Source organism: Monodelphis domestica, chromosome 3, assembly GCF_027887165.1.
Source record: "Monodelphis domestica isolate mMonDom1 chromosome 3, mMonDom1.pri, whole genome shotgun sequence".
In the NCBI taxonomy this organism is placed as follows: Eukaryota; Metazoa; Chordata; class Mammalia; order Didelphimorphia; family Didelphidae; genus Monodelphis; species Monodelphis domestica.
Window position 1 is genome coordinate 86652528 of NC_077229.1, and position 17692 is coordinate 86670219.

General features: G+C 47.8%; 1 protein-coding gene across 5 annotated transcripts in view; it reads left to right on the forward strand.

The window, feature by feature from the left end:
• Positions 1-17692, forward strand: part of NFIC (nuclear factor I C) — a 144598-nt gene that overhangs the window by 30925 nt on the left and 95981 nt on the right. For all 5 annotated transcript variants that reach the window (XM_056822388.1, XM_056822385.1, XM_056822387.1 and 2 more), the window contains exon 2: positions 1723-2254. In XM_056822388.1, the coding sequence (XP_056678366.1) occupies positions 1723-2254 (532 nt within the window). The remainder of the gene's footprint in view (positions 1-1722; positions 2255-17692) is intronic.

Genomic DNA, 17692 nt, shown 5'->3' on the forward strand with positions numbered 1-17692 from the left:
TCTTTCCCACCTCCCCAAGATTCTCAGATTCATAACCTAGTTCTAGGCATAGTGTCCTGCACATAGTAGTATCTTTTTTCTCCTCTTTTGTTTTTACATCCTCTTTCTTGGCAAATATTCTCTTTCTCTCCCCTATCCAGAAAGCCATCATTTGTAACAAAGAATAAAAAAAAGAGGGGGAAAAGTAGCACAGCAAAATTACATTTTCTCAGCTCTTCTCCAGGTCCAAACTTCTTAGTCATTATCATTACATAGTATCCAGTACCCAGGGTTTTGTTGTTGTTAGTTTGTAAATTTATATTTTTGTAGCTGTGGTGTTTGTTGCCTTCCTGATCATGCTTACTTCACTTTGTGTCAGTGTGTTTATTACCCCATCCTTCTCATAATTCTTCATATTTGATGTTTCTTTTGACACAGTGATATTCTCTTATTTTGTATTGCACAATATTCATAGCCATTCCCCAGTCAATAGAATTTCTACTTTTTTGCTTCCAATTTGTTGCATTATAAAAGGTGCTGATACAAATATTGTATATATGAGATCTTTCTTTTTGTCTTTGACCTCCTTACATAATATATCTCTTTAAAAAAAAATAAAACCTTACTTTTTTATCTTAGAATCAATACTCAGTACTAGTTCCTAGGCAGAAAAGTGATAAGGACTAGGCAGTTGGAGTTAAGTGACTTACCCAGGGTCACATAGCTAGGAAGTGTCAGAGGTCAGAATTGAACCCAGAACCTTCCATCTCCAGGTTTGGTGCTGTATCCACTGAGCACCTAGCTGCCCCTACATAGTAGCATCTTAATAACTATTTATTGAATTGGAATTTGTTGACTCACTTGATTATAACTCTCATGGGTATGGTGTTTTTCTTTTCTTCTTTTTTTTTTCACCTGGCATAGTGCCTTGCACATAGTAGGTGCATAAATAAATGTTTATTGAAAAGAAAAGTGAGAGGGAGACAGAGAAGTGAGATGGGATAAAGCAGGGCAGTGGAAAATCAAGGCAGTATTCATATATAGAAGATCTAGGTGGGGCTGCCTTCCTGATAGAAATTCTTCATTCCACCTGACCATTCCCCAACAAGATCTTAGGCATCCAGTTCATTCCTACTGCCTCCTCCACAAAACTCCTCTTCCTTAAGGAGTGAGGAAGTTTGATTTAGTAGTAGTAGTAGTAACAGCTAACAGTTCAGGGGGCAAAGGACTTTACTTAATGGCAAGAGTCCTGAAATGAGTTTTAGTAGACCTACCTGGATTTGAGTTTTCTTTAATGTATTCCTAACTTGCTTTGTAAAAGTTCCTTTTTTCCCTCCTGGGCCTCAGTTTCTCTAACTGTAAAATGAGGAGATTGGTCTAACTGATTTTTTATTAAATCTCTAGTGTCCTATATTCAATTTTCACAAGTCTCTTTTCATTCTGACATTCCATAGTCTAAGATCCCTTCCAGCTCTGACATTCTATGTCCCATATTCTCAGAGCTCTTCCAACTCCAGTGTTCTGTGTCCTGTGTTCTCAGGGCCCTTTCAGCTGTGACATTCTGTGTTTTACATTCTAGGGACCCTTTTAGCTCGGATATTCTGTGTTCTGTGTTCTATGTTCAGCCCTTATAGTTGTGATATTCTGCGTTCCGTGTTTTCAAGACCTTCCCAACGTTGACATCCTGTGTTCTCTGCCCTGAGAACCCTTCCAGCCCTGATATTCTGTTTTCTCTGATTCTAGGATGAGTTCCACCCATTCATTGAGGCCTTGCTGCCCCACGTCCGAGCCTTCGCCTACACCTGGTTCAACCTTCAGGCTCGGAAACGCAAGTACTTCAAGAAGCATGAGAAGCGTATGACAAAGGATGAGGAGCGGGCAGTGAAGGATGAGCTGCTGGGAGAGAAGCCTGAGGTCAAGCAGAAGTGGGCATCCCGCCTCCTGGCCAAGCTGCGCAAGGACATCCGGCCCGAGTGCCGAGAGGACTTCGTCCTAGCCATCACGGGCAAGAAACCTCCAGGATGCGTCCTCTCAAACCCCGACCAGAAGGGCAAGATGAGGAGAATCGACTGCCTGCGCCAGGCGGACAAGGTGTGGCGGCTTGACCTCGTCATGGTCATCCTCTTCAAGGGCATCCCCCTGGAAAGCACCGATGGGGAGCGGCTGGTTAAAGCCGCCCAGTGTGGCCACCCTGTGCTTTGTGTCCAGCCCCATCACATCAGTGTCTCCGTGAAGGAGCTCGACTTGTACCTGGCCTATTTCATCAGAGAGAGAGGTAGGGAACACCCAGCAGTGACCCACATATGGGACATGAGTGTGTGTATGTGTTGAAGGGGGGGAGTGGGGCCAGCCTTGTGTCAGCACATTGGGGAACAGGGCTTAGGACTTTACACAGGCCTCGGAATTCTCATTTTAAGGGAAGATGGAATCCGCCTTCAGAGAACCCCTTAGCCAAAGAGGGAAGAAGCAGGGAGCCCCTAGTCTTAGAGGGGAATCAGTACCAATAGGAGAACTGTAACTAGGAATCACTGAGGCTAGAGCAAATCTCCCTGGGAAGCAGGGATAGAGATCGCCATCGACAACAGTCCAAAGTGGCAGATATAATTGCTGTGGGGAAAGGGAGCAGCACATTCAAGTCAAGGAGCCTTCATTTGGGGGCTGCTGTGTGCTGGATGTTGTGCTAAGTGTTTGAGTTACAAAGAAAGAAGAAAAAAACAGTCCCTGCCCTGAAGGAGCTCACAATCTAATGGGATGGGGGTAGGAGACAGACAAAATGCAGACAACTAGGAAAACCCAAATCTATACAGGATAAACTGGAGTTTTTCTGAGAGGAAAGGTCCTAGTCTTAAGAGGGATCTAGAAAGACTCAAATGGGATTGTCTTTGGGACCTAAAGGCCACCAGGAGGTGGAGATGAGGAGGGAATGAATTGCAGTCACGAGGGTCAGATGACAAAAAAGAATAAAACTGGGAGACAGAGTGTCTTCTAAAAGAGTATAGAAGAGAAGAAGGTGAAAGAAGATAGGCAAGGTAGGTAGGGGACACATTATGGAGGAGTTTACAAGGCAAACAGGATTTTGGATTTCTTCCTGGAGGTAATATGGGAACTTTGGAGGTTAAGTGTTACAGGGAGTTAGAAAAAGGATCAGAAATCCTGATTCTTACCCTCAAGGAAGCTGGAGAGAAGGTAGGGTCCCAGGAGAAGGTTGGAGAACAGCCAGGGCAAGTCCTACCTTGTGGTAGCATGGCCATGATGAAGGATTATGAGGTCAAGGGAAGGGATGATGAATACTGTGGGAATACTCATTACTGAACATTGGCATCCAGAGGTGATCCCCCATATATGCCAAGTATGTTAAAGGAACCAGAGATATGAGACCAAAGCTGATAAAGAATAGACTCCTCAGGGTACCGCCAAGTGCTGGTGGGATTGGAGTGACTAGGCCAGATGGGTCAGGGTGAATCTGGAATAGCTTCTAAGAGAAGGGAAACTTTGAGCAGAATCTTTCAGGAAAGGAGGGATGAGGCTTGGTAGAAAAGAGGAACAAGAGGAAAGAGTTAAAAAAAGTCCCCTGAGTTCCTTCTGACTCTTCTATGCTCCGGGTCTCCTCCTAGAGTTTGAACAATGGAGAGAAGGTAGCCACAGATTCTACCCTTTCCTTCAATCAGGTTGAGAAAGGAAACCTCCTCAAGGTAGACAGACCAATGCTTAATGGCGTCAGGGACAGCATCTGTAAAGTACTGAAGGGAAAGAAGATATACTTCCTGAACCTTGGAATTGACTTTCAGGCCCCAAGCACTGGAGGGAGAAGTCTGAGAATCTAGGCCAAAAGCTACATGGTATCATGGAAATCACCCTAGTCTGTTGGTACCTAGGTGGTAGAGTGAAGAGGGTACAAGAAGTAGTCAGAAGGAGCTGAGTTCAAATCCTGTCTCAGCTTTTTACTAGCTCTGTGACCCTGGACGGGTGACTTAACTTTTTTAGCCTTAGTTTCCTAAAATGAAACTAACAATAGCATCCACCTCTCAGGGAGGTTGGAGGGATCAAATAAGATGACCATGTAAAGTGCTTCGTAAACCTTAAAATGCTATATAGATGTTAGCTGTTATTAATTACTATTATAGGGAAGAAATGATCCAGGTTCTACTTTCAACCATGCTGCCAAATCCTGTGTGACCATGGACAGTCCCTCCCCCTATTTGGCTCTCTGTGTCTCTATTTGGAAGATGAGAGAGTTAGTTTGGGTTTTTTTTGGTTTTTAAGTGGGTCTTGTTTCTAAAGTTCTGTGTTCCATGTGCCTGTGGCTGGGTGAGGGATTAGAGACAGTGTATGCTCTGGACTGGAAGATTCAAAAAGCCTTCCAAGAGTAGGTGATGCTTGAGTAAGAAAGACCTCAGTGAATAGGCAGAATTCTCATCCATAGACATTTGGAGAGGGGAAGGGCTGAGGCAAAGACTCGGAGGGCTGGAATTGAGAGATCTAGGCTGCAGTGAAGAGAGTGAGCCCGAAAGCAGAGAGAGATGAGGTAGAAAAGGGAAGTAGAGGCCATGAATGCCAACCCCATGGACACAGGAGATCATCTTTGGGAGTTGTTGTGACCTAAAAATTCCTGCTCCCACATAGCCTCAGTCAATCCAATGAGCTCTTTGCTGCTTATTGAGGCTAATTCTCTGGAAATGGACACTGTCATTAGGCCCATACAGGAAGCCTTTCCAGAATGGTAGAACCTTCCATGGTTGGCCTTTTGCTGCTTTGGCCTTTGAGAACTCAGGGTTACTGTTAGTGGAGCAGACGTGCTTCTATCTAATGACCCCCCAGGCACATAGACCCAACATACTTCCTCCAAATCTCCCTCCCACATCTGGTCACAAAGGCAGAGGCACCAAATGTGTCCGGTGAAAATACAGACCCAATACACAGGTACCTGTCTCACACGATCTAGACACCGACACACAGGGAGAGGGTGAGTACACCAACACACATCTGTCTACTGTATCTTCTGATCACAAATGGAAATAGATATTCCCTCTATGGGAAGGGACACACACACACACACACACACACACACACACACACATGGAGTCTAGGCCATATATTCTGCTCAGGTCCAAGGCTTTCATTGCTAGAATTGAGGACAGAAGTAGGGATATAGTCAGGCAAAGATGTATAAAATAGGGAGAGAGGACTTGCGGTTAGAAGGAAGAGGGAAGGAGAGATGAATATGAGAAAAAAAGAAGAGAGATAGGAAGAGATGGAGAGAGAGAAAGAAAAAGGGAGGAAGGGGGCGAGAGAGAGAGAGAGAGAGAGAGAGAGAGAGAGAGAGAGAACAGTAGGGGGGCTGGCTAGTATTGGGGGGAGCATTGAATCTGAAGGACTTAAGTTTGAATTGTGCTTCTGCTACTAGCTGGGTAACCTTGGACAAGTCACTTAACTAATGTGGGCCTCAGTTTCCTTATCTATAAAATTAGGGGGTAGACTCAGTGATCTTTAAATTTTAAATCTTGGGGAGGCCATAGTAAAGGAAGAAGAGAAAAAAAACCCTTTTTCTGGGACGTGACACCTCCAGTCATGCCCCATAACCTGAGCAGACTGCCCTGATGCCACAGCAGCCCTGGCCATTTTTGGAAATGGCAGGCTAGAAGAAAGAAGAACTCAGTCCAGGCTGCCATCTTTGGTAGTGCAGGAGAGAGGAGAGGTGAAGAGACAATTATGAGTGTATTTGAGGAAAGATAGGTCTATTTGTTCCACAAAAGAAGGGTGTGGGGAGCAAGGTATTCAAGAAGAGGGCCCCCCCCAAATAATAACTCCTGTTTCTACTGTGTTTCAAGGTTTACAAAGCACTCTCCGTCTTGTGAGTTAAGCAACATGTTATTTTTCTGATTTTTCATATGGACAAACTGAGGCTCAAGGAAGTTGTGATTTGCCTGTGATAACAGAGCTAGTAAAAGTGTCACAGGCAGGGTTCAAGCCCTAGGTCTAGTTCAAAACTCCTTGCGCCAAGTCACACTGCCTTTCAGAAGCAGAAATGGTGTGGAGGGGCAGGAAGGTAGGGTGAAAGGCGTGAGGAGGGGGCCCTTTGGGCTTGGAGATCTCTGTCTGGCCAGAGATAGAGACCGGCTGTCCCTGCTGCCTGGAAGCCCTCAGCCTCCTCCCCTCCTCCCACGCTTCCCTGACCTTGACCCACCCCCGCCCCACCCCCCCTGTGTCTGGGTCCAGGCTGCAGAGTCACCTGATCTGTCTAATTGGTAACAAACTCTGGGCTGTAAATACTCCTGGTGATAAGACCTTCTTAGCCTGTCACTTTCCCTGAGCTGAGCTGACCAGCTGTTAAGGAGGCTGGGGGACTGTTTAAGGTAGACCAGGCTGCCAGGCAAATGGGCTTTGCAGAAGGTGCCTGGGCTAGGACCTAAATGCCCCTGGAGGCAGAAGCTGGGTCCAAGTGGGGTCTGTTGGGAGGGTTTCAGTGATCACAGAGACAAGCTTGTTGCCAGTCATCGATGCCAGTCAAGTTAAGACCAGATCATGGAGGGGAATTTTCGGCAACCTCAAAAAGAAGAAATTGAATGTTTCAAAGAGGACGCATTTTCTGGGAAAGGAGGGAGGGAGGGCTCAACAAGAAACTGGAGGGACCTGATCCACAGCCTTGCCAAGGCACAAAGAAGAGACCCTCATCCACCCTGACAGAGGGACAGAGAAATGGGTCTTTTCCTTCCTCAGGACAGAAGGGTAGCAAAACTTCCAGCTGGTCTGAGGCTTCCAGAGTGATGGTAGTCACTTAATAAGAATCCCTTTCTCTAGGACAGATTTTTTCCTACCTCATATCTTTCCCCACCAAGTCAACCTAGAAGAATCGAAGTTGCTCAGAAAGAGCCTCCAAGCCAGTGACTCTCAAGAGATAGAGCCCAGTTGGATTGGGGTATTTTATTTTTAATTGAAAATTTTTATTTAATTAATTAATTTAGAAGATTTTTCCATGATTACATGATTCATGTTCTCTCCCCCCTCCCCATAGCTGACACACCATTCCACTGGGTTTTACTTGTGCCATTGATCATGATCCATTTCCATATTATTGATATTTGCACTGGAGTGATCAATTAGGGTCTGCATCCCCAGTCATGTCCCCATCAACCCATGTGATCAAGGAAATGTTTTTCTTCTGTGTTTCAGAGTAAAGTATTTTTAAGCTATCAGGAGAGATTAGGATGAGACCAGATCATGGAGGACCTTTGAATACCAGCTTGAGCAGCTGAAGAGATATCCTATGGATAGTGGGAGCCATGGAAGATATTAGAGCAGGGAAAGTATTTAAATCAGAACTTGGTTTGGGGAGAAATGATTCTGAAAATCTGGCTAAGAGGAATGGAAGATGGAAGAGAGTGGATACTGATTAGATTGGAGTCAGACTATGTTATTAGGAATCATCAATAAATAAAATGTTAGAGCTGGAAAATATTCTACAACTAGGTGTCAGGAAGCCTAGATTCTAGGCCTGGCCTTGACTCTGTTTCTGCCTCCTTGAACGAATCACTGTCCATCCCTGAGACTCACTTCAAAGTCTCTTGTGGTTCTCATATACTATGAGCTCCAGACCATTTTATTCAACTCCCTCATTTCACATGTTTAGGAAGTGGAAGCCCAGAAAGAAAGGACTCACCCAAGGGCACCCATTGAATTAATGACAAAACCAGGCCTAGAAGGCAGATATTCTGCCTCCCAGCCCATGCCTCTTGCCCTCCTTCCTGGCTCCCACAGTTGAGTATGTTCGGAGGCCCTCTGAGAGTCTCTCCTCCAAATTCTGCCTCCCCCCCTTCCCTACACACACACACACACACACACACACACACACACACACACACACACACACACACACTCACCTTCCACTACTACTCCCACAACCTCTGGCTCTGGGGCCTGGAGCCAGAGGGCTTGGGGAGAGCTGCAAGCTGTTTCCTCTGGGAAGAGTTTGGGTCAGAATCTGGCCAAGTGAGCCAAGCCCTTTTTTCTTTTCTCCCTGGGCTGTGACAATTAAAATTCCCCTGAACTTCTCTGACAGCAGCAGAGATGTCGTTCAATCTCACAGACTTGGCAAAGGCTCCTAAGAGCAGCCCCCATTTCTGTTGAGCATTAGGGTTTACAGGAGGCTTTCTTTTCCACAGCCTTGGGAGCTGCAAAGGAAACTGAGGCTCCCAAAGATCAGAGCACCAGCCTGGGTGCACTGGGGAAGCTCAGACTGGGACCCAGGTGGAGTGGTCCTTAGGGAGGATGACAAGGGGGCTTTGGGCTGGAATATTTGGAACAGAAGGCTGAATTCCTGCCACCAAAGGGTTATTGGGCCCAGGTTGAGGGGGAGGATTGGGGAGGGAGAAGGCTGGCTAGAGTGGCTGAGGAGGCCAAGAGTTTGTTAAGATGCAGCCTCCGTTGTTTCCCCACTTTATCAATCTGGAACTTGTCTCTGGCAGCTCCCGCCTGCATCCTTCCCTCCCTCCCTTTCCCCCCTCCCCCCCCCCCATATACAGGAGGCACCACCTCAGAGCTGAGCTGATAAAATTTTGAAGAGAGTTTTTTTGCTGGTGTCAGCACAATTTCCCAGCCGGCCGCTCCCCCGCTCCTTGCTCCCTCCCCTGCTGCTGGAGCCTGGGGGCCCTGAGCCCCCACCCTATTCCCAGTCTCCCAGGAGGCCTCTCTTGGGTCTCCTCTCTCCCCCAGTGTGACCCCACTCTTCTTCCCTCCTCCCTCCCTTCTTTTTTTCCCCTCTCTCTTTCTTCTCCTTAGAAGAAACATGGCATACAATGTGAACCCTGCCTAGCCTGAGTGTCAGAAGATCTGGGGTCTATTCCTGGTTCTGGCCCAAATTCATTAGGGATTTTTATGGGACTCTTTCTCCGTCTGAGCCTCTGTTTACTCATCTGTAAAATGACAGGGACTTCATTCAGGGCGCCTCTAGCTCAAAATGGGACTGCCCTCTTCTAACACACTCTTCTGGTACCCCAGGGCTTTTTGCTTGGGTTCAGTCCTTGGTGGTTTCTCTGGCAAAATGCTGTAGGCACGCTGCCCTAACTTTTGCATCATGGAAGGAATAAGTGGCAGAAGACATCTAGGGCCTGAGATGTTACGGCCAGTAAACATTAATTAAGTGCCTACTGTGTGCCTGGTACTGTACTAAGCCCCAGAGTGTTTGTCTCTCCTGAAGGATCTTCCTCTCTCTCTCTCTCCAAGGTCTTCTCCTCTTTTTCCTCCTTCATAATCATCATCTTTGTTGTTGTTATTATTATTATTATAACAACCATCACAAAACATCACAGCTAGGCTGGGCGCCCTAGATAGGACTGGAATGTACCTTAAAACGTAAGTTGTCCAAGCTGGAAGGCACCCTAAGGCCCTCCACAGAGCCCCAGAGAGGTGGTGTGAGCTGCCCAAAGTGCATGCTGAATCACCGTCCAAGCTGGGACCAGAAAAGAGGCACTCGGGCTCCCAAGTGAGGACTCTTTTAGCTACATTGCGCTGCCTGGCCGTCTCTCAGAGAAGCAAAGGAAGGGTGTACGGCTGGGGAGTGGCGGGAGGAACCTAGCCACCTCTCAGGGCATCTGGCATTAATAAGGGCTGGGTTCTGGCTGTTACCGCTCTCCTCAGTTTCATGATTGATGGTAGTAGAAGGGGGAGGACTGGGCCAAGCCCAGAGGCTTCCTCCCTCTGCCCACTACAGCCCCAACCCTTGTCTGCTTCTTGGGGGCTGGGGGCAGGGCAGGGGGGTGGGGGTGGAGAGTCAGCTACCTCTGTGCTAATTAGACAGGAAGGGTGGTGGGATGATTGGAGATAGGGACTAGGCAGAAGACACAATAGATAATAATCAATACAATGATCTCTCCCATTTGTCTAGTCATTTCTACTTAAATAGTAGAATGTTAGAGCTGCAAGGAAGGGCCCTTTGAACATAGAGAATACATATGAGAGACCCCTCTGAAGGGGAAAAGCAAAGGCTTGGAAAGAACCCTGATCTGCTCATCTTACAAATGAGGAAACTGAGGCTCAGTGAGGACAAACCGGTTCTCCTGAAGTCTCATAATCTGACCAAGACTGACGGCCCAGTCTCCAGGGCCCTTCTGCCACACCATTGTGGCCTTCCCCTTCCTCCAGTGCAAGAAGAAGGCGAGTTGGCTTTCATCAGGACTCCTTAGAAGGTGGTGCAGGGGAGAAGCTGGAATTTTCAGCTCTCCCTATGGGACCTTCAATAATCAGATTCAAATGAATGAACATTTTTATGTGCAGTAACATGGTTAAGACTGTGTGCTACATGCTGGGGATGTCCTCACAGAGCTTGCTTTCTGCCAGGGAGGATTTAAAACATGGGGGGGGGGGTGATTTCAAGGACAGAGTGGTAAGAGGGGGCAGGGATGGGGCAGGGATGGGGCAGCATTGAAAAAAGGCCTGTGTAAGAGGCGGTACCTGATTGAGCTTTGAAGAAAGCTTAAAGATTCTCTGAGGAGGAGAGGGGAATGGAGGAAAGAAGGAAAGACAAGAAAGAGGGAGAAAAGGAAGGAAAGATGGAATGAAGGGAGGGAGGGAAGGGAGAAAAGAAGGAAGAAAGGAAGGGAAGAAGGGAGAGGGAGATGAATAGAAAGGAAGGGAAGGGAGAAGAGAAGAAAAAAGGAAAAAGGAAGGAAGGGAAGGAGGAATAGAAAGGGAAGAAAGGAAAGGAGAGAGGGAAGGGAGAAGAGAAGGAAGAAAGGAAGGGAAGAAGGAAGGGAGGAAGGAGGAATAGAGAGGAAGGGAAGGGAGAAGAGAAGAAAAAAGGAAGGGAAGGAAGGGAAAGAGGGAGGGAAAGGAGAAGAGAAGGAAGAAAGGAAGGGAAGAAGGAAGGAAGGAAGAATGGATATTCCACATATGAGGGACCGAGCAAAGGTATAGAGATAGGGGAATTGCAATGTTGTGTTGGATTTACCAGGAAGAGGTAGGTAAGATACTACCTGTGCCAGAGCCTTAGTTTCCTCTTCTGTTTAGTTGGGAGTCAGAATTGCAGGCTACCTCAGGAGGCAATATTTAAGAACAAAAAGATCCTGGTTGGGAAAGGACCCTGTACAGACTAAAGTGTCAGCTAGAAGAGAGAGGTTGTGCTAAGTGTCCTAGGGGGACCCTAGCTTGGGGGATGGCAATCACTCACTCCACTTAACTGGTGGTGGCTCTGCTGTTTGAACTCCGAGTATGAGGACTAATTCTGGTATTAGCTCATGTTTCCATAAATGAGGAACATGGTGTAATAGGAAAGATGCTTGCCTCAGAAGAGGGTGAGACCCTAGTTTGACTTGAGCCAGTGTGGGGGCAGCAGAAAGAGTGCCTCAGTTGGAGACCTGAGTTTGAATCCCAGATCTGACACTTACTATGTGACCAGGTTGCTTAACATTTCTGGGCCTCAGTTGCCTCATCTGTAAAATGAGGAGATTGGACTAGAGGACCTTTCAGTGCCTAAGACAAGTAGCTGTGCGTGTGACCATGGATAAGTGTCTGAGCCTCACTTTCCTCCTAAAAATGGAGGGGAAAAAGTATTTGTCCTACCTACGCATTCACAGTTGTGAATTCAAAGAAGCAGTATAAGCAAAGTGCTATATCACTGCCATAATATCCTTTCTGCAGAATAACTCAATGAGGTAGGAAGTGCCATTTGGAAAGAGCTGAGCCCTTAGCAGGAAGTGACCTGCCTGGTGGAAGAATGTGAAGTCCATGGGCTTCAGCTATTGGTGTGGAAGGAGATACAGCAGCCTGGTTCAGGAACTGGAAAGAACCTCAGAGGGCACTTTGCTCTCCCTCATGTTACAGATGAGGAAACTGAGACCCACCAAGGTTAGATAACTTGCCCAAGATCACACCAGCATTAGGGACAAGGGTAGAATTTGAACACAGGGCCTCTGGCTCCAGAGTAGGTGCTTATTCCACTCTACCCCATTGGTGAGGATGGGGAGGGGTGGAGAGGGACAGGAGAAGTTCAAACATCAGGAGGGGAAGTCTGTGCCTGCTGGGAGTTGGCCCCATCAGAATGCCATTCCTTTCCTTGGAGCTGGAGAAGGGAGCTGGCAGTGTCAGTCTATCTGGCTTGGGGCGGGCTGGGGGTAGGGGTTCAGATGAAGATGGGGGGCGGGAGGGGGCGGGAGGGGCTGTGGCAGACGCTTGTGTGGCTGCCTGGCTCCTGGGGCGGGCGGGGAGGTCGCTGATGAAAGTCAAAACCCTTGCGGTGTAATGGTAATCAATTTCTCCGGATCGATGTGCTGGGACCGACCTCCGGAGCCGAGGTGGGGGGGGCGGGGGGGCCCACCAGAGTACACACTCCCACATTCACACACACTCACACAAGCTCACGCCTGCCGCTGCAGCAGGGCAGCTCAATTTCCCTTCTCCGTGTTGCTGACTTAGCGGGTTTGCCAGGGAGCTGTGGGGAGCCAGGCAGGGGGTTGCTAGGAGGGAGAAGCACCAGCCCAGCTATGGCGATCCTCCCCATGCTGGGCGCAGCTCAAACGTCCCCTCTTTCAGGAAGTCTTCCCTGATCCTCTCTCCTCCCCAGCCCAATGCCTTGCTGTGGCCCTTCTCACAGCCCACCTTGGGTGGTCCCCTCACTTGGTATATGGAATAACGGAGAGAGAACCAACCCCCAACTCAAAGCTCTGAGACCGATGGGCTGTGTTAGCCTAGCAAGTCACTTAACCACTTGGGGCTGTAGGCCAGCAGTTCTCAAAATATAGTCCAGGGAACTCTGGGAGTCCACAAGACCCTTTCAGGGGGTCAGTGAGGTGATGGCACTCAGATGTTTTCATTCCAATGCGGTAAATATTGAAAGAGATAACCCACAGAAATAAAAGCTCTTGGGGGACGGGAAAGAGTTGTCAAAACTTTTTAAGAGTCTAAAGAAGCCCTGAGACCAAGAAGTTTGAGAAGCCCTGCTCCAGGCAGCTCTCCAACATGATCATTTGTACAGAAGGTGCTGGCCTCCCCTCTGCCAGCGAAATCACAGATCAGGCACAATGGAGATGCTTCATAAGTACTTGTTGGATGGATGGATGGATGGATGGATGGATGGATGGATGGATGGATGGATGGAGGAGTCGTTCTGGGTCCCACTCTCATCCTAATAAACTATAACCCCTCTGAAGGCAAAGGCCACTTTCTTCTTGACTCTCCCCTAATTCCCAGGGGCCAAGAGCCAGCTGGATCTGGAATAGGCATCAGTAGCTATTTCTTGAATGATTGAGGATAGAAAAGCAATATCCCAACACAAACTGGTAGAGACGGGCAAAGGAACAAGTGAAGATTCAGGTGTACAGAGAGACAGACAGACAGCCGGACACAAGGACACAAGAAAGTCAAAAGCCTCCTCCTCACACTCAAGGAGCTCACACTCTTTTAGGGGAGGCGATGGGTAAATTACCACGTGAACAGAAGACAGATTTGAGGTAGAAGAAAGCTCAATGCAGAGGAGACTTGGGAAAATTTGCCTGAAATAGGGGGTATTTGAACTGTCTTTATTTTTTTTTAAATCCTTTACCTTCCGTCTTAGAATCAATTCTAAGTATTGGTTTCAAGGCAGAGGGGCAGTAAGGGCTAGGCAGTGGGAGGTAAATGGCTTGCCCAGGATCACACAGGAAGTGTCTGAGGCCATGGTTGAACCCAGGATCTCCCATCTCCAGGCCTGGCTTTCTGTCTACTGTACCCCTTAGTATCAATTCTTTTTTTTTTAACTTGGAAATTTTTATGTAATTAATTAATTTAGAATATTTTCCATGGTTACATGATTCTTTCCCTCCCCTCCTCCCACCCCTCCCATAGCCGACATGCAATTCCACTGGGTTTTACATGTGTCATTGATCAAGACCTATTTACATATTATTGACCATTAGTATCCATTCTAAGACAGAAGATCAGTAAGGGCTAGGCAATTGGGGTTAAGTGACTTGCCCAGGGTCACATAGTTAAGAAGGCTAAATTTTAATCCAGATCCTCCCAACTCCAGGCCTGGTACCTTGATACCACTTGAACAGAATCTTGAAGGAAGAAAAACTAAGAGGTAAAGGTGAACAGAGAGATCATTCCAGGCATGGGAGTCTGCCACTGCAAAGGTATAGAGTTGGGAAGTTCAGGTAGGCACTCACAGACAGGTAGAAGATATTAGTAGATATGACCATAAATAAATAGATAAGGATTGTGGGTCAGGGGATTCGTAGCTGTAAGGAACCTTAGAAATGACTCCTCTAGTCCAATTCCCTCCTTATAAAGAAGGGGATCAGACAGACAAGCACCGGCAGAGAGACAAGACACATTGAATCTAGAGCTGAGTCCTGCTAGGGTAGTAGCAGCAACATGGTGATGAAGAGAAAGGCAACATGATCCAGGGGAAAATCCTTTAGACTGAGTCAACCACCCTAGGTTGAAGACCTGGCTCAGCCTCTAACTCAGTGTATACTTTGGGCAAGTCTCTTTTTTTCCTCTGGGCCTCAGTTTCCCTGTTTGTAAAATGAGAACATCAAAACAGATCATCTTTAAAGTTTCTTCCAATTCTAACCAATGATGATTATATGAAACTATTGTGTGGAAATGCTGCTCGTGCATGCATGTATGTGTGTGTGTGTCTGTCTGTCTGTCTGAGGGTGCACCAAGATGGCCTGCTTGAGTTTGTGTTGCAGGAATTGAAATGATGGAGGGGAAGTAGAGGACCATAGAATCAGAGTAGAATGGACTATTAGAGGTCTTCTAGTCTGACCCCACTCTCCTTTTGCAGATGAAGAAAATAGGGACCAGGGTAGTCAAATGTATTTCTTAAGATCCCAGAGGAAAGGGGCAACTGGAGAGCACAGTGGATAGAGGGATAGAGGGGTCTGTTCTAAGGGGAGAAGGGCACTAGGGGATGAGTATGGAGAGTAGGAGCCCAGAATCTGGAAGGAGAGGGAATACTAGGTCCCATACCTGGACTCCTCTGGAGCAAGCTTTTGCCTAGCTAGGAAACCCTGGGAAGAGGAGGAGGTGTGGGGAGGCTAGCCTAATGCCAGCATAGGCAAAACTCAGCTCTTAGCCAGAGTCCTGGCCCAGCCTACAGGGACAAAAGGTTTGCTCCTGAACTTGAACTCCAGATGTGTCTGGGCTGATGGCTGATGGGAAGGAGCTGGGGGCGGGGGAGAGGGAGAGAGAGAAATAGAGACAGAGAGAGAGAAAGAGTGAGACAGACAGAGTCAGAGAGAAAGAAAGATACACAGAGTCAGAGACAAAGAGAGAGAGGGAGGAAAGGAGAGAGGGAGAGACAGAGGAAAGGAGAGAGGAAGGGAGGGAGGGAGGAAGGAAGAGAGAGAGAGAGAGAGAGAGAGAGAGAGAGAGAGAGAGAGAGAGAGAGAGAGAGAGAGAGAGAGAGAGAGAGAGAGAGAGAGAGAGAGAGAGAGAGAGAGCTTGTTAGCTGGCTCTTAACCTTTTCCCTTCCCCCACAGGCCTTCCCTGAGAAATCCAAACCCTGAGAGATGCCAGCAGCGGCGGCAGGGGGAGGGGCAGGCGGGAGGGGGTGCCAGCACTGGGCTCAGCCGCATCTGCCTCCCGTCAGCCGGCTGCCAGCGCAGCCAGATGGCCTCCATCTGCCCGGCACACTGTGCCCAGCCTCCTGTGCCCATTCTACCTTCTGTCTCTGTCTATGCCAGACTCCCAAGCGGGCAGTTGGGTGGGAGGATGAGAGGGGGGTTGGGGGTCGCCATCTAGAATGGCTGGATCAGGATGCTGGAGCCATGAGGAGTAGGGAGGGTGGGATACACTGGAGGGGCCAGCAGAGGCTGGACTGAGCCTGGGATGAGTACCAGCTGTGGATGATTGTCTGAGACTCTCAATAGGGATTGAGGAAAAAGCCTTGGGCATCCCAGGGAGGAAGAGCTGGGATTGGCTCTGGGGGTGGGGAGAAGCCACAGGCCAGGTGACAGGGAATACATATGGGGGTGCCAGTATCCTGACCTTTGTGGATAGATGCTACAGAGCTGGGGATGGGACAAGAGAAGAGGAAGCAATGTGATGAGTGGAAAGGATGCCTGGCTTTGTTGCTACGTGCTCCCTGGGTGTCTATGGACAAGACTCTGGACCTCTGAGTCTTCTTATTGGTAAAAAGGGCAATAATTGTATACGAACTAGGGAGAATTTATGAGCAACCGTTATTCATATCATAGAAGTATGTCTAGAATAAAAGAAGACAGCAGAGGGGAAAGCGTCCTAATTGTGGAGAACCTGGGCTCAAATCCCAACTTCCACACTACCTATTTGACCTTTGGTAAGCCACTCACCCTCTTTGGTGAGTAACTCAACACTCGGCTCATTTGTAAAATGAAAGGAAGAAACTTTGGGAGTCATCTATGGTTCATCTAAAGTTTAACTAACCCATTTGACAGATATAGAAACTGAGTCTGTCACAGCAGGTCAGGGACAAGATCAGGCTTCCAATCCAGCCAGATCTTCTGACTCTCAGCCTTTCCCTCATTTATCAGATAGGGCAGCTTTTTGCACTGGACAGTTAAGAGGAGGGTCTCATAAGCAGGGGGCTAAGAGGAGGGTCCAGTCAAGGAAAGGGGTGGCCTTGGTTCCCTGACTCTAGTCTGTCCCCACTGCTTGGGCCCAGAATGCAAAGTGCCTGAGTGTCCCTCATCCCTGCCTGTTTCCTGTTTCTGCTGTTATTTGTTGGAACCACTGACTGTGGTCTGGTCTGGAGAGCAAGGAAACTTCCTGAATCAATCTGCCAGTGACCTTGAGTGTCTCGGTCTTCCCTAGGCCTGATGTTTGGTGTGGGAAAAGGCCCAGACTATAGGGGCCTGGGAGGAGCCCTAGCTCTTGGCTGCAGGGACTTCAGGCCCCGCCAAGGGATAGCCTTGATTGTCTCTCATACAAAAACATAGACTCACACACACACACACACACACATACACACTCCCTAGGGTGGTGCAAAAAGACCTCACATTTATTTATACACCACTCTACAACTCCAAACATGCACATCCATTCCCTCTTTCCTCTGAGTCTTGCCATGGCCCCATGAGATCTACAGGTCAGGGATTATTAGCCTTATTTTTACAGGTGGGGAAACTGAGGTACAGAGAGATGAGAAAATGGTTTTCCCTCCACTGGAGGTTTTCAAAAGGCAGATGACCAGGCTTCAGGGGTATTGTGGAGTGACAGGTAGAGTAGGATTCCTGCTCCGGTAAGGGTTGGAATTGATGGCCTCTGCGGGTACCTCCCAATCCTGAGATTCTGGGATTCTGAGGCCACCCCACTGGAGTTGAGACTGAAACCCAGTCTTCCACTCTTTTCATCATGACAAGACGAGCCAGGGAGCTGAGAGGGGTTGCACCTGGGTCTGTGGGTTTGTCAAAGTGTCTGTGTGTGTGTGTGTGTGTGTGTGTGTGTGTGTGTGTGTGTGTGTGTGTGGCTCCATTTGTGAAAGGAAATACCCTTGTGAATCTGAACACTATGTATTGATGTATGTGTGTGTGCACATGTGTATATTGTATGTCTCTCAGAACATAGCTGTTTGTATTGCACGTATATATCTATTTATGGAAGCACATTATTGTCTTTGTACTCTTAAAATATGTTTGTGAATCTCTGTATTTGTATTTTGGGAAGGGTGTTTTTCTTTATCCATGTAAAACCATCGATTCATTGATTTTGACCTGGAAGGGACTAGAGGTCATTTAGTCCAATCCCCACTCATTTT